The sequence below is a fragment of the Gopherus flavomarginatus genome, chromosome 8, assembly GCF_025201925.1.
Source record: "Gopherus flavomarginatus isolate rGopFla2 chromosome 8, rGopFla2.mat.asm, whole genome shotgun sequence".
Lineage (NCBI taxonomy): Eukaryota > Metazoa > Chordata > Testudines > Testudinidae > Gopherus > Gopherus flavomarginatus.
In genome coordinates this window covers 43,130,124-43,146,884 of record NC_066624.1, presented here as the reverse complement: position 1 = coordinate 43,146,884, position 16,761 = coordinate 43,130,124, and the positions used below count along the sequence as shown (strand labels likewise).

At 50.6% G+C, this 16,761-nt stretch overlaps 2 protein-coding genes across 2 annotated transcripts in view; one reads left to right on the top strand and one right to left on the bottom strand.

Annotated features, from left to right (window-relative positions):
• The window catches only part of AIFM1 (apoptosis inducing factor mitochondria associated 1), a 64,993-nt gene that overhangs the window by 45,811 nt on the left and 2,421 nt on the right, over positions 1-16,761 (bottom strand). The gene's annotated exons all lie outside the window — the stretch shown is intronic.
• Positions 2,792-8,371, top strand: RAB33A (RAB33A, member RAS oncogene family). Its single transcript, XM_050964237.1, has 2 exons — positions 2,792-3,097; positions 7,798-8,371. The coding sequence occupies exons 1-2, from the start codon at positions 2,792-2,794 to the stop codon at positions 8,251-8,253; spliced, it is 762 nt and encodes a 253-aa protein (XP_050820194.1). The 3' UTR covers positions 8,254-8,371.

Below are 16,761 nucleotides of genomic sequence, written 5' to 3'. Positions count from 1 at the left end.
CAGAATCCCTGCCCTGACCCCTATCCACACCCCCGTTCCCTGATAGCCCCCCTGGGACTCCCACCTCCTATCCAACCACCCTCTGCTCCTCATCCCCTGACCACCCCCTCCCGGGACCCCCCTACCCCTAACCTCCCCCTGGGATCCCACCCCCTTATCCACTCCCGCTGCTCCCCTGACTGACCTCCTAATCCCTATCCACATCCCCACCCCCCTGGCAGGCCCCCCGGGACTCCCCCTCCCAACGCTCACTGTTCCCCATCCCCTGACCCTGCCCCCAGAACCTCCACCCATCCAACTGCCCCCGCCTCCCTGACTGCCCTCCAGGACTCCCTGCTCCCTTACCCAACCCCTCACTCCCCACCAGGGCCAGCTTTAGGCCAATTCCACCAATTCCCCTGAATTGGGCCCCGCGCCTAAGAGGGCTCTGCGCCCACTGAGAATCTCTTTCCTGGCTAGAGGCACCTTTTTAATTTTTACTCACCTGGCAGCGCTCCGGGTCTCCGGTGGCACTTCAGCAGTGGGTCCTTCGCTTGCTCTGGGTCTTCGGCGGCGGGTCCTTCAGTGCCACCGAAGCCGCCGCCCGAAGTGCTGCCGAAGACTCGGAGCACTGCCCGGTGAGTACAAGCCTCATGTATTTTTTTACATTTATTTTTTTTTTGGTTATAGTCATCCCTGCTGGGGCCCCATCAAAACTGTTCGAATTGGGCCCTGCACTTCCTAAAGCAGGCTCTGCTCCCCACCGCTTTACCAGCAGCAGGAGCTCGCAGCCGTGAAACCCGGCCATAGCCAGCTGCGCTCCCCAGGCTGCCCAGCAGGAGCGGCGGGCCAGACTGTGGCACACCTGGCTGCGGGGGAGGAGGGACATCGGGGGGAGGGGCCGGGGACTAGGCTCCTCAGCCAGGAGAATAGGGGCAGGGCAGGACGGTCCCACAGGCCGTAGTTTGCCCACATCTGGACTAGACCCTGTGGCTCCATGACACCTATCCCAGGCATGTGCTGATGGTCCCTCTAGCAGAGACCCAGCATGTGTCTGTCACAGGTGTTGGCAGTGCCCAGAATGAATTCCTGTATTGGATGCACACAGTCATGTCTGTACTTTGGTCTGCTGTAAATGTCACTTCACTCTCTGTCCTGCATTTAACCTAGGGAGTTGGAGCCCCCTAAGCTTCATGATCCAGGTCAGCCTTCCACCGGCCTCTTATCTTGCCTACCCTGCTTCTGCTTCACCTGAGCTGGAGAGACTGGGCCTAGAAGAGCAGGTAGGGGTGAGAGGGCTGCCAGCTGGTATGTGCTGATGGTGCCAGTCCACTGCTGGCTAAATGCCATGCTGCTGTGGTCAATAAGGCTGTGCAAATGTGGCTCTGTTCACCTTGCTCCAGCCTGACTATTCCCATAGCAGCCTGCAGAGGAGGTGGAGGGGAACAGGACCGGTGTAACCACTAGGCACACTTGGCGACGGCCTTGGGTGCCAAGATTTGGGGGTGGCAAAAAGCGGTGCCCCAATTTTTTTTTTCCAGTATTGCTTAGGGGCAGGTACCTGTCAGTCTCCAGTGCTCATCCCGTGCCAACAGCCTCTTCACCTCTGAGTCTCCCCCGCTTGTCCGGGGGCCACTACTTCTCTCAGGCTCCCCAGCTGCTGCCGCCATGGCCGCCCGGGAGGACACGGATGGGGGGCGTCGCCACGGAGGCGACACAAGGGGCTGGGCTTGGCTGGGGCACTGCACCTGCCAGCTAAGAGCAGCAGGAATCGGGCACCACTCGGGGAGCTGGGCGGCCCGAGCCCAGGGCAGCGGCAGCCTCCGCGGCCGCAGGGGCAGACAGGGAACATACCCTGCCATGGGGCAGGAGAGGCCGCACTGCTGCTGCTGTTTCCCACCTACAGCCGTCCTTTGTGCCGTGCGGCAGGGCAGTGAGAATCTTTGTGAGATCTGCGCATTTACCTTAAAAGTCTGCTTTATAGGCTTGGAGTAGAAATTAGTCACCAGGGGATAATGGCCCTTTGGGGCAAGGGGGATTTGTCACCTTGCCTAACCTAGCTGGTGATGCAATGCAAGGCTCAATTGTTTAGCTTTTAAGACTTTGAATGGGACACTATCAGAGGCAGTGGCAAACAACTGAAATGCCTTAAAGGTAAAAAAGAAACATTACAACAGCTGTTACCCATTTCTGACAGGCTGTTTATAATGCTAAGTTTACTAGTTTTCAGAGGTTGGTGGGGCGGGGAAAGGTGGAAGTTTCACCTAGGGCGCAAAATATCCTTGCACCGGCCCTTGAATGCTTTCCCTTCCTGCTTCCCATGGGGCTTTGGCGAGATCTGGAAGGGAAGGTTGTCTGTGTGCCCCATTTGGCCTGCTTGTTTCCCTGCAATATAATCAGGCCTGCCTGAACTTTGCTGATGGGCTGGGAGAGCCAGAGCGGAGCCCTGGGAACGAGCTCTTCTAGCTGATCAGCAAAAGAGTTTTTCTCTCACCTGGGCCTTTGACTTCAATATGTGTGCACAAGTCCCGGCCCACAGCATCCGAACGCCCGCGGGGGCACTTTGCTGGACTGGGCTCCCGCAGGCAGAGGCCCTGGCCCTGGCTCGTGAAGGCGCAGGCGGGGGCGTGCAGTCCGCACCCGGGGACGCCCCTTGTTCCGAGGGCGAGCCTCCAGGGCCCGGTGTCCCTGCTCCTCGGGTGCCCGCCTGCTGGCCCGCAGGCAGGCGTTGCGGGAGCGCGTGGGTCGGGCGCGCCCCGAGGCCGGCCCCACCCGCCGGCCGGCCAGGGGGAGGGTCTCCGCCGCGCTGAATATGCATCAGCCACCTGATCCGCCGCGCTCGGCAGCAGCCTCCTGCCTTTGTGTGCGGGCAGCAGCCCGGCTCCGCGCAGCGCCCGGCATGCAGCCCTCCGGGCCGGCCGCGGCCGAGCTGGACGCCTCGCTGGAGCAGTACCTGCGGGTCCGCATCTTCAAAATCATCGTCATCGGCGACTCCAACGTGGGCAAAACCTGCTTGACCTTCCGCTTCTGCGGGGGCGCCTTCCCCGCGAGCACCGAGGCCACCATCGGCGTGGACTTCAGGGAGAAGACGGTGGAGATCGAGGGAGAGAAAATCAAGGTGGGGGGAGAGGCGGGGAGGAATGGGGTGGGGGATGAGGAGCGGAACGGGGTGATGGGGAAGCAGGGGGCATGTGGGGGGCAGCAGGAGCACTAAAGGAGGATGGAATTGGGGGAACAGAGCAGTGGGGGAGGCGGGGAATGGGGAGCAGGGGTAGTGAGGAAGAAGGGAATTGGCGGGTGGGGGTGTAGGGAGGAGGAGCGGGGGCAGTGGGGGATGGGAATGAGGGAACGGGGGCGTGGCGGCGGATGGGAGTTGGGGAATGGGGGATCAGGGCGTGGTCGTATATGCAGAGTGGGGAAATGGGGAAGCAGGGGGCAGTGAGGGAGGATGGAATTGGGGGCATGGTGGTAGGAGATGGAGTCAGACGGGGATGGGGGAGCAGAGGGCAGTGGGGGGAATGGAGGAGGAGGGGATGGGGCAGTGAGGGATGGAGAGTGGGGGAGCAGGAGTGGTGGCAAATGGGAAGTGGGGGAATGGAGAAGCAGGGGCAGTGAAGGAGGCGAGAACTGGGGGTTAGGTGGTGAGAGATGAGGAGCAGGTGGGAATAGGGGACCGGGGCAGTGAGGGAGGAGAGGATGGGGAGTGAGGAGATTGGTAAGGGTGTGGGGGAGAGGTGGAAAACAAGCAGGAGGTTGGTGACACAGGAAGGCATGGGGCAGAGAGAGGGGGATGCTGGAGAACAGGTGGGGTAGGTACAAAGGCATTGGGGTGGCAAGGGCATGTGGGAGAGCAGTGAGTGGAGTAGCAAGTTATAGGGGCAGGGGCTACAAGGGCACTGGAGGGCAGGAGGGGCACGGGGAGGTATAAGGGCACTGGTGGGCAGGGGAGGGGATACGAGGGTACTGGAGGGCAGAAGGGGTTGGGGAGGTACAAGTGCACTGGGGGAGGTATGAGGACACTGGAGGGGGGATATGAGGGCAGGAGGAGCTCGGGGAGGTATGAGGGCACTGGTGGGCAGGGGAGTGGAAGTTCGTAGGAGAGCACTGGAGGGCAAGAGGGGGATGGGGAGGTACAAGTGCACTGGGGGAGGTACGAGTGGACTGGATGGGCAAGAGGGGGGTACAAGGGCACTGGAGGGGGGATATGAGGGCAGGAGGGGTGTGGGGAGGTATGAGGGCACTGGTGGGCAGGGGAGGGGGTACGAGGACACTGGAGGGCAGGATGGGGCGGGGAGGTACAAGAGCACTGGTGGGCAGGGGAGTGGAAGTTGGTAGGAGGGCACTGGAGAGCAGGAGGGGGATGGGGAGGTATGAGTGCACTGGGGGGCGGGAGGAAGTACGAGGGCACTGGAGGGCAAGAGGGAGGTATGAGGGCACTGGAGGGGAGATATGAGGGCAGGAGGGGCGCAGAGAGGTACAAGGGCACTGGTGGGCAGGGGAGGGGGTACGAGGACACTGGAGGGCAGGAGGGGTGCGGGGAGATACAAGGGCACTGGTGAGGAGGGGAGGGCAGGAAGGTATGAGAGCAGGTGAGGGGAGAGGTGTAGGAGGGCACTGGAGGGGGTGGGGGGGGGATACGAGGGCACTGGAGGGGGACTACCAGGTCATCCAGGGGATTGGGAGGTCTGAAGCCATTGGTGAAGTATTGGTGGGGGGAGCAGATGGTATAAGGGGATGGGAGTATGAGGGAAGGGGCATGGGGGCAGGGAAGTACAAGTGGATGAGAGCGGTTGAAGGAGGGGGAACTATGAAGACATAGGGGGGCTGGGGAAGGGAGAAGTACAGGAGGTCAGGGGCAGGAGATGTATGAGGGTTTGGTAGGGAGGGAGCATGGTGGTAAGTGGGGAGAGGCAGAGAGTACTAGAGGTGCTGAGGTATGAGGGCATTGGGAAAGTGGGGGCCATATACCAGCCCCCTGGGAGGTTTCAAGATCTGTGGAGAAGGAGGAGGTGGTGGTGAGAATGCTGTGGAAAGGTCCAGTATGCCCAGATTTGGATCAAGGGAGCTGCATGGGGGAGTGGTAGTGAGTGCTTATAGGAAGGAGCTGGTAGATGCTCCAGACCCCAGGACTTCTGCCACTGAGGAAGGTGGGGCTTTGTGGAGCTGGGGTGTAGGCCCAGGAAAGGGCAGTTTGCAGAGCAGAGCTGTGGACCCAGCTACTTGCTGTGACTGTGGCTTGAGGCCTAGGACAGGAATAGTTGCTGCAGATTGTGCATGTGACTGGCAGCCCAGTGGGATGCTCCTTGCTGTGTCTGTCTTTAATGGCTATGCTGGGAACTGGCCTTGAGCAACTGGCTCTGTGTGGGTGGCAATCCCCTTTTCTTGCAGCTTGCACCAAACTTTCTCCATAGGAGGAGATGACCATTCCACTATCACAACCCCAGATATTCCAAAATCACAAGCCAGGCCCCCAGATCATGAGACTTTAAAATCTTGAATGCTGGGTCTTTCTTTGACTCCTGGTTTCTGAACCTTCAGGCTGCACTCAGGTGTTTTCAGACTTCCTTTGCAAATGTGCGAGCTAGAAACTACCTTTTTAAATGAAAGCTGAGATTCTGCAAAATGTTAACTTGTGTCAAGTCCACATCCATACAGTGCATGGGCTGGATCTGGCTGCCTGCCCAGGGGGTTGACACTGGTAATCCAAGCTCGATGGTTAAGACTGATAAACTTTGACTTGATGGGTAAGGTAACAGAGAGCAAGGGAAGATTGGCAGGCTTGGCATGCTACAGCAGGAGTGACCGCTGGAGGCTGAGCAGTCTGAGGGCTTCTGAAGGGGGAACAGCAGTGCAGCCAACTCTGAAAGGCTCAGAAACCAGGTGAGAGTCATAACCACTGAGCTGTTGTGTCCCTCTCTCTTGCCTAACAAGTATTTAATTAGTTACACAAAATGAAACACTCCAGCAGGAGACAGGCTCTATAGCCCAGTGGTCAGGATGCTCGCCTGAGATGTGGGAGACCCAGGTCTCTGCTTCTAATTGGGCAGGGCAGACATTTGAACCTGCCTCCCATCTCCCCGGGGGAGTGCTCTGCCCACTGGACTGTGGGCTGTTCCTGGTTGCTCTGCATCTCAGTTTGACTGGTCCATCCTGGCCCACGGAACCATTTCAGTGGTGATAAAACTGCATTTTTTACAGGAAAAAGCTTGGTCAAAATGTTTTCAGCCAGCTTTGTTCCTGAGCCCTGTGTTCTTCTTACACCCCATGTTGGCCTGAAGCCAGTGTTGCTATTCCAGGCCTGGGAAGCGTCCTGCCTGCTGCTCTCCCCTAGCTGCTTGCACTTGAGCAGTGAGGGGAGAAGGGTTAGTGGCCCAGGCTAACATCCTGTCAGAGGGGAAAAGTGAGGCTTACGTAGCCTGAAAAGAGGGTGTGTGAGAGGGTGGGACAGGAGGGTCTGAAGGACAATGAGCCCAGAGCAGCACCCCCTTTTCACGCTGTCCCCGTGATTCGAGTGCAAGGGGGAACTGAATGGCAGGGAAATGAGGAACAAACATGCTTGCTTTCTGCCAGCGTGTGCCCAGCTTAAGACTCCCCTGCTGTGGATACTGGCACTGGGTTCACAAGGCAGCCGGATGGTTTCAGCATCAGTCTGCAGCTATTGCAGCTTTAAAAAAGAAATAATCAAATCCCAGGTTTCAGGGTGCACCTGCAGGGGTTGGGAAGGAATTCTACTATTTCTTCCCCCTCCAGATATACCATTGTACAACTGGCTGGGTGCATTGCAGAGTTCTTCACTCCTTCTGGAATAGGATGCTGGCGGCAGGGCTGTCCCTAGGGGGTGCGGGGCCTGGGACAAATCAGCCACCCTGCTAGTCTCCTCGCTGTGCGTCCGCCCCCTCAGACACACACCCTGCCTGTCGCTCTTGTCCTTGCTGTCTCCTCACCATCTGCCCAGTGTGCGCCCCCATCCATCGCTCTTCTCCTCACCATCCGCCTGCCTCCCCTACCTCCTCCTCGCCGTCCATCAGGTGCATGCCCCCCCATCCACTGCTCTCCTGCTTATCCACCCTTTGCCTCCCCGTTCGCCTTCTTACTCCGCTCACCTACCTGCTTCACCTGAATATCAGGACAAATGGCATACATCAGTCGGGACGTGGGACAAAGGGACAGTCCCGATTTTATCAAAGCACGGGGCCCCTCAAAGCATGGGGCCTGGAGTGGTTGCCCCAATTTGCCCTACCCAAGGGATGGCTCTGGGTGGTGGAGGTGGAGTAATGCCTGGTCTGGTGTACAGATGCCTCTGAAGTGCCAGGTGTTTTATGCACATTATTGCTATGGTAAAGATGGCAATGAAATATGGTTAGAAGAGGAAACACTCTCTTAAAAAGAAGTTCACAGAGTCTGCCAGATAGGTGCTGAGCAAGAGTGATTGAATCCCAACCACTTTGCCTGGAGCAAACCATGCTCAGTACAAGGACAAAGGAATCCAAGGCTTCTGGGCCAGAGTACTGGGACCATTTGCAGATAAAGCAAAGGGCTGCCCAGGGAGGGACTTCTCTCAAAATGTGCTGGACTCAGCAGTGTCAGTTGAGGTAAAGAGGAATTAGCTATGTGGAGCTCTGCAGTTGTCTAGCCTCACTAATCAAGCTGAACAAGGGTTATGTACATATTGAGAATGATATAGACTAGGAGGAAATGCCCCAAGTCGCCGTCCCCCAGCCTCTCCCAACAAGAAACTGCCTGTTCTTGGAAACCAAGGCCTGCGTGGGGGTGTGCTACATCTTGGCTGCCTCAGGCACACTGTGCTTTGTTTTCTAGGTGCAGGTCTGGGACACAGCTGGCCAGGAGCGGTTCCGGAAGAGCATGGTAGAACACTATTACCGCAATGTGCATGCCGTCATCTTTGTCTATGATGTCACTAAGATGGCTTCCTTCACCAATCTCAAGATGTGGATTGAGGAATGCAATGTGCATGCTGTGCCCCCTTTCGTCCCCAAGGTGCTTGTTGGGAACAAGTGTGACTTACGAGAACAAATTCAGGTGCCATCCAGTGTGGCCCTGAAATTTGCTGATGCTCACAACATGCTTTTGTTTGAAACATCAGCCAAGGACCCCAAAGAGAGTCAGAATGTGGAGTCAATTTTCATGTGCCTGGCCTGCAGGTTGAAGGCCCAGAAGTCCCTGCTCTATCGGGATATGGAGAGACAGCAGGGAAAAGTGCAGAAACTGGAGTTCACACAAGATGCTAACAATAAAAATTCCTGCCCCTGCTGAACAGAGGCTGTGCATTCTAGGTTAATATTGTGGGGGGAGGGTTTTGTGCTTGTATAAGATTGACATCTGCTTGTTTCACTATAAATTAATGTTAACAAAATAAAATTTGTATCACTGATGTCTGCTTTGAGTCTTTCTTTGCCTATCACCAGGGGATTCAGAGTAATTATATGCTTGTAGAAATGGGGTCTTGGCTGGAATTGGAACTCTCAGCAAAGCCTCAGGCTGGCTGGTTGTTCATCTCACCGTGTAAGAGATTAACTGTAGGTAAAGTTTAAAGGGCATGTTGCTGTCATGCCCTGAGACTTGACTCCTTGATGCTGTGGTGAGAGGAATCCTTGTTGATGTTCTACAACAGCTGAATGCCCTCTCTGTGCAGGATGGGCTGACTTGCACGCATTGCTCTACCTAGGATTCCTGTCACGATAAAATCTTCAGATTTGTTCTGGTTCTGCATGACATTTTGATTTAAAAAAACAACCCTAGAATGATAGTGACATTAAGAACAGCCCTAGGGCAGAGGGAGAGTGGCATTCTGCTCTTTAGCAGTCAGTTTCAGTTGACTTGCCCAGCCCAGTGTACCCCAACTCACTATTGTTACTACAGGACATCCTTTAGTTACAGATTGTCATTGGATAGCTTATAACTCACTGGTTAATACTGTGTAATGTAGGTGCAAGCAACTGATGCAAAATTATGGACATAAACTGAAATTATAGTTCTTCAAATGTGTTTGCCAGGCAAACAGGAGTTACCCTAAACAAAGGAGTGTGGTTTCTCCATTGGATATTTATTTCTAAAACACTTCAAAAGATAATGAGAATGTAGTTACATATCACATAAACAGTCATCAAGCTAACAAGGGGTGGAGGCAAACCTCACACATAAGCAGGGGAGAAGAGAGCCTGGCATCTAGGCCAGTCAGAGGAGAGATGCTTGGTCTGGGTTTTACTTTTCAAACACTACATTACAAAGGCTTACTGGTCTATGAAGACAAGAGGGCTGAACCTCAAATGATAAGCAACTGATTGTATACAGTATTACTATATTATAAATGTGTATAGTGAAGTATTTTCTGAAAGCTGACACACCAGTGATTAATATTGTGAACTGTACATATTAACACTAAGGAATTATGGATACTCATTTATATTAGGCTGTACTGTTTGCCCAGACAGGAGGGAATGTCACAACTATTTCCCTGTATTCTATGTAAATCAAGCATCGTGGAAGCAAACAGTGGAAGCCCTATTTACATACAGGGGCATAGGAAGCCCACAGAAAGGAATGAACAGCATGAGGTCATCCTGCCTCCTGAACCATCACTGAACTTTGGAAAATACAAGCAAAGGCAGAAGCCACCTTTGGCATTCATCACTAGACAGACATATGGAAACAGAGCTCTTGTGAGCTGAGAAAGATGGGTCCTTTAACTAAGGGGAGAGGGTGAAGTCTCTGGGAATTGAATAAAGGTGAGAAACCTGCTTAGACAAAGATTGTACCTTGCTAGATTGTTTTGGACTTAGAATTAGATTTTGTTTTACTTATAACTCTATCTTAATTCCTTGTATATGAACTCACTTAATCCTATGTATATTTAGTTACTAAATTTATTTCATTCTTACCATAAACCAACTCAGCCCTGTGTTTAAAGGGAAGGGTGTATTTACTCCCAGTTAAGATCGTATCCTGTGATGTGGTTCTCTCTCTTTACAGGAACAATGAACCTCATTATTTCTCTGAGCTGTCCAGGAGAGGGCTGGACACTTCAGTGCACAGTTTTTGAGAACTTCAGGACTGGGAGTGTGTTGGGGTCATCTTGCTAGTTGTAAACAAAGCTGTGTGATTGATTGGTGTGTTGCTGGCAAGCTGCGGGACCAAGGCTATAGCTACACACAGCACTCAGAGTGTGATCTGCATGGTTGTAGGCTGTGTGGGAGCAGCCCAGGTTGGAAGCTACAGCAGCAAAGCAGTGAGGAACCCAGTGTTACAGGACAGGTGGTGACACAGCCCCTCACTGGTATGGATTACACCTCTCACTGACCAGACCGTCACAGATATAAAAATAATGTGGCACACATTAAATGGATTAAAAACTATCTAACTCTGATAGGTTTCAAAATGGAAACTGGAAATAGGGACTCATCCAGTGGGCATGTTTCTAATGGGGTCCTGCAGGAATCTGTTCTTGGCCCTATCGTATTTGACATAATCAGTGACCTGAACAAAACATAAAATCATCACTGATAAAGTTTGAAAATGACATAAAAAATAGGGGAGTGATAAATAATGAGGACAGATCACTGATCTAGACAGCTGGGTAAATGGGCACAAGCAAACAATACGCATTTTAATACAGCTAAATGTAAACATATACATGTAGGAACAAAAAATGTAGGCAAAAAATGAACAACCATATTTACAGAATGGGGAACTCTATCCTGGAAAGCACTGACTCTGAAAAAGTTTTTTGGGGAGTAGATAATCATCTGAACATGCGCTCCCAGTGTGATGCTGTGATCAAAAGGGATAATGCAATTCTTGGATGCATAAACAGGATGATCTTGAGTAGGGGTAGAGAGGTTATTTAGTGTTACAGCTGCTGGAATACTGTGTCCATTTCTGGCATCCACAATTCAAGAAGGATGTTGATAAATTGCAGAGGGTTCAGAGAAGAGCTACAAGAATGATTAAAGGATTAGAAAACATGCCTTATCGTGATAAATTAAATATATTGAGCTCTTTGAGACTAACAAAGAGACAGTTAAAGGGTGACTGCATTACAGTCTATTAATACCTACATGGGGAACAAACCTTTAATAATAGGATCTTCAGTCTAGCAGAAAAAGGTATAACATGATCCAATGGCTGGAAGTTAAAACTAGACCTTCAGACTGGAAATAAGGTATAACTTTTTAACAGTAGTGTTAAGGCTGATTCCACACTCTGGCACTTCAAGTGCAGAAGGTGGGAGCCTGCAAGGACTTTAAAAATTAATACTGGCCACTCCAGACTTGTATTAAACTCCCCAGATTACAGCTTTTCTCTGACCTTGGATGGGTAGACGCTGCCACCACCCAAGTGCAAAAACCCTTTGAGGATCCAGGAAGGTGCACTTGGGAATTCCTTCCTGTGGAGTACCCTTAAGCCCTTTCACACACCCCCACCCCGGGAAGAGCTGAGAAAGAAAAATCAAAGAAAATCAGCTGTTGCCACCAGCTAATTAAAAAAACCAAAAACCACACACATGCACAAACCTTTTAAGATACAGAACTCCAATCCTGTTCTTAAAAAAGGTAAAGTTTATTAAAAAAAAATACATCTGAAAACTAAGGCTACTGCTAGATTTAAAAAGAGCAAATACAAGAATTAAGCATTAAAAATAGCTCTCGAGGTCCAGCTTAAAGGTTACAAGCAAAACAAAATCACCTGGGGTTAGCACAGAGGAATACACATGCCACAAAAAATAAAAGGGATAAACCTAATATCTTTTTAGACATTTCCTAATCTACTTACATATCTGGGGTTTTAGATGAGTAGTTTCTAGGTATGATACTGATTTTTCATACCTGGCCCAAAGCTTCTTACAGCACTGCTGCTCCCTGTCTGCTTCTCCCTAAGAACAACAATAGATAGACAAAACGGGAGTCTTGTTTTAATTTTAAAAAGTTCCAGCCTTCCCATTGGCTCTTTTGGCCAGGTGCCCACTCACTTCCTTTTAACCCTTTACAGGTAAAGCAAGTAGAGAATAGTTACTATGAGGGATTTTATAGCTAACTGGCTGGCTGGGTCCATAAAAGGGAGCTACCCCTTCCCCTTCATTTATCACAAGTGGTAATTAACCATTGGAACAATTTAAAAATGGCCATGGTGGATTTTCCATAACTGACCATTTACAGTCCAGATTGGATGTTTTTCTAAAAGATCTGCTCTAGGAACTATTGTGGGGGAAGTTCTCTGGCCTGCATTGGTGGTCAGACTAGATAATCCCAATGGTTCCTTCTGGCCTTGGAATCTATGAATTTAACTAATGTTCCCTTTGCAGTTTTAGATAAATACAAGGTTCTTCTTTACTTCCTATCCTGTATTATTGCTGCTGCACAGCTGTCCATGTTCCAGGTGTCCCATGTGTTGCTGTGGAGGGGTGATTTATTCTTTTCTCTAAAGCATATGGGGGACATCCTTTCCAATTGAACAATGCTATAATAATCTGAATTAAGATATTTCCTACTTCTCTGGAAAAGTGTTGTAGCTGTGTCAGTCCCAGATACTAGAGAGATAGGGGGTGGGGGAATTAGGTAATCTCTTTTATTGTAACAACTTCTGTTGGAAAGAGAGACAAACTTTTGAATTACACAGAGCTCTTCCTCTGGATCTGAGGAAAAGCTCTGTAGTTCAAAAACTTGTCTCTCACACCAACAGAAGTTGGTCCCCTAAAAGATATTACCTCACCCATCTTGTCCCCCTGGAAAAGGACAGTCTAGTGACCAAAAATGCCTAAGCCCCTAGCCCTGCACACTGTAGAAAGGAAGTTGTTGCTTTCGGGTTGAGCCTGGAGCTAGTCCCGGCTGCTAAATCAGTTGTGGTGTGGAGGAGTGTTCTGGGGAGGTCAAGCAAACAAGCAGACTGAGCAATCCCAGTAGCATCAGAATCTCAATGTCTAGGGCTACCAGTGCTAGGAGACAAGGACAGGGGCCTGCTGCAGCTCCCAGGTCTGGTGTCAGTCACATTATTCACAGCTTGGTGACTCAAACACAGCAATGATGAGATCATCACCTGCTAAAAATAATGAATCTAAGGAATAAATCTCTGGCCTCAAAATCTTTTTTTTTTTTATTTCAGTCTGATTTTCAGTGCTGCTGCTGTCATCTACATCCATTATCTAAATGCATCACCATCATCCCATCTTACAACCTGTCCTGGCATGTCAGCAATGAAGGATCCGGTGCTCAATATTAACTGGGGGATCTTAGATATTCAAGGTGATTTTCAAAGCTGCCCGAATCCAATTACATCTAATGAGAACTAGGTGTCCAAATCCTGATATGCTACACCATGGGTAGGCAACCTATGGCATGGGTGCCGAAGGCGGCATGCAAGCTGATTTTCAGTGGCACTCTCACTGCCCGGGTCCTGGCCACCAGTCCGGGGGGCTCTGCATTTTAATTTAATTTTAAATGAAGCTTCTTAAACATTTTAGAAGCCTTATTTACTTTACATACAACAATAGTTTAGTTATATCTTATAGACTTATAGAAAGAGACCTTCTAAAAACGTTAAAATGTATTACTGGCACATGAAACCTTAAATTAGAGTGAATAAAGGAAGACTTGGCACACCACTTCTGAAAGGTTGCCGACCCCTGTGCTACACCAACCAGACAAATGCACCAATAGGGCCTACATGGGTTCACAGGGAGGGCTTCACTGAACAGCCACTGCCATGTTTTTGTAGTGCTGCTAATTAACAAGCCAAGGAAACTAGAGCAAAGTAGCTGCGTGGTGAGAGGGTATCTGGGGCCATGGGGCCTGGAATATTGATGCTCTGGTTGGCTATTCAGAGAGAGAGGATGCCTGTGGAGCAAGGGGGCCAAGAAGCTCTTGTGCAGAGTCTCAGCACCTAGTGTCCTGTGTGGGGTACACAGAAAGAGATCATTACCTGAGTTGTGTCCGTTCATCACAGGAAGGTCTCCCCAGCAGGCAAACACAGTATCATGCACAGAAAACAGGTCTTTGTCCGGCCTGGGGCAGCGTTCCCAATTTAGCGAATTTGTCACTAAATCAAGCAACTTTTTAGGTCTCATGAAGATTTTTCAATCTTTACTACAAGAAGTTGCTAAACTGCAACTTTTCAATAAATCTGTCAATATTCTGGAGACTTTTGCTTTTGTCTCAGCTTCAGTTCCTGACAGCCAGCCTTGCCTGGAGTTAGGGGGCACTGGGGTTAGAGGGAGGGAGAGGATGGTTGGTGCAGTCACTCGTACAGCTGTAGGCAGCGGCATGGGGCAGCCACAGCCTAGCCTATTACTTTTGATGTTGGGAAGCAGCAGTTAAATGTTGGAGCCTTCGGCTGCAATGGTCACACTGGGCTTGGCAAGTATGGGATAGGGCAACTTGGCAGAAGAACCAGGGGTCCCAGACTCCCCTGGCCCTCTGACAGAGAGGGGAGGGCAGGGCCTGGTTGGTCCCGGTTTCTTTGGTGGGGTGAGGAGGGGAGGGAGAAGCTGGTTTGGGTCTCACTAGTGGGAGGTGTGATAACTGGACCTACAAATTTACCCTAATTATGAGTCCAAATGTAAGAAGTGAGTAAGTTTATAAAATATCACAATAACCTATAACAACTGTTGATAGGAAAACATGCAAAGGACAGACAGCAAGACTTAACTAATCCAAACAAAAAGGCCTGTTGTTATAACTCAGACTGTGTTAAGATCATGCCTAGTAAACAAGAACAGCAACTTGCAAGACACCAAAAATCAATGCACTAAAACTGTTGCATAAGAGATTAGGCCTACTTGGTGGACAAAACAAAGGACAGGCTATTCCATCAATCACTCCCTTCTGGGATCCTTAAAGAGACTTTGAGGGAGAAAAATTGGCTACTGGAGTGAACTTCACCAGCCCAGCTGCCACCCTCACCATCTTCTAAGATGCCAGACCTTTATACCAATCCTGAAAGATGACCTGATCAGATCAGGCCAGCAAGACCCAGATGACATCACCACATCCAGTGACTCTGGCTGGGTTGTAAGACTTTGTTTTTCTGCCCCACAATGTGTCCTTTTCCTTCCCTACTTTATTTCTTTTCTTTCCTATCCCTCTTTTTTTCCTTCTGTCTAATAAGAGTCTGGCCAAGCCAAAACTGTATATATTACAACACTACTGTGAGCCTGTGACCGGGAAGAGGAAGCTAAAAGCAATGTCCTAAACAGTCCAATGCTGTTACAAGTTTGCCAGGTCTTGGAGTAGCTGATCAAACCAGGTGCTGGGCCTGTGTTTTTCAAGAAATGAGATTATAAGTGAGAGTCAATACCAGAGGCAGAAGCTGCATTGTGTATCTTTGCTGTTCTTTTCTCTTCGCTTTTGTATGTTTCTCCTGTTTTTTCTTCTAGGAAATGGGATCAAACATTAACAGTATCAACAACCCCAGCCCATCTCTACCTAACCTCTTTTCCCCAAAAAGGAGAGTAACTGTCTTCTTCAAAACCCCTAAGACAGTGGTCCCCAACCTTTTCGTCTGGCAGGTGCCAGATGAATGACCGTGGCAGCAGTGGAGCATCCGCCGAAACGCCGCCGAATTTCAGCAGCGTTTCGGCGGCAACGTCTCTCAATGACGTCGCTTGTTGGCGGCAAGTAGCATCATCGAGAGGCATTGCCGCTGAATTTCGTCGGCGTTTGAATGGCATCACTGCTGAATGACGCCACTTGCTGGACAAGTGACGTCATCAAGAGGTGTCGCCGCCTAAACGCTGCAAAAATTCGGTGGCATTTCAGCAGATGCTCCACCGCTGGCCAGGACGCAGGCACATTTAGATGCCCCCGCAGGCACCGCGTTGGGGACCCCTGCCCTAAGAGACTGTCAAACAAGGGGGGCAGGGGATTCCTGCTAAAAACTCTCTCCAGCTATAGGGAAAAGGAATGGGACCAATGTTAAAATGAAAGCCTTGATACTTTACATTTCAAGTACTTTAACTGTTTTTCCTTTTCTGGATCTTTAATAAAAGGATACAAGGCTGTTTAATAGCACGTTTGCCCATGCACAGGTTGATGTCTCTGTATATCAAACCCCAAACCGTGTTTAACACTGCTTAATGTTGGACAATGACAGGTCATGTCAACACCTCTGACCCTCTGGGCCTATATATTCCATCTAAGGGGTTCTCAACCTTTCCTGATTACTGTACTCCTTTCAGGAGTCAGAAACCCAAGCCCTGCTGACCAGGGCTTGAAGCATGTAATTGAGCTTTGCGTGGAGACTGGGACAATTGCTCTACTTGCCACCCCCTAACTCCAGCCCTCCAGTTGCATCATCCCTAAACCCATCCTGCAACCCCCCTGGGAGTCATAACCCCCAGGCGGAGAAACACTGATCTAGATGAGTTGATGTACCCCCTAGAAAACCCTGTGTATTCCCAGGGGAACACATATCCCTGGTTGAGAACCACTGATCTAAAATAATACAAGGGGGAAGGAGAGGGAGTTTCTGGCTGGTCCCAGTCTTTATGATTGGAGGGGAGAGATCTCAGCTAGTTTGGGTCTCTGGTGGGAGGAGAGAGGATGGGGGACAAGGTCTCACTACGCTGGTTTCTCTGGTAGGAGGGAAGGAGAGAGGAGGGGGAAGGTCAGTCATGGCAATGCAAAGGGGGGGGGGGGGGAATCCAGGCCTCTCAGCCCCTCCTTAGGAAAATTCTAGTTGTGCCCCTGTGGCTGGGCACCCAGTTCCCACAAGGGTGCGTAGGAGTGAGAGTGAAGCAGGGGTACCACTGACTCCCCACTTCCCACAGGCACC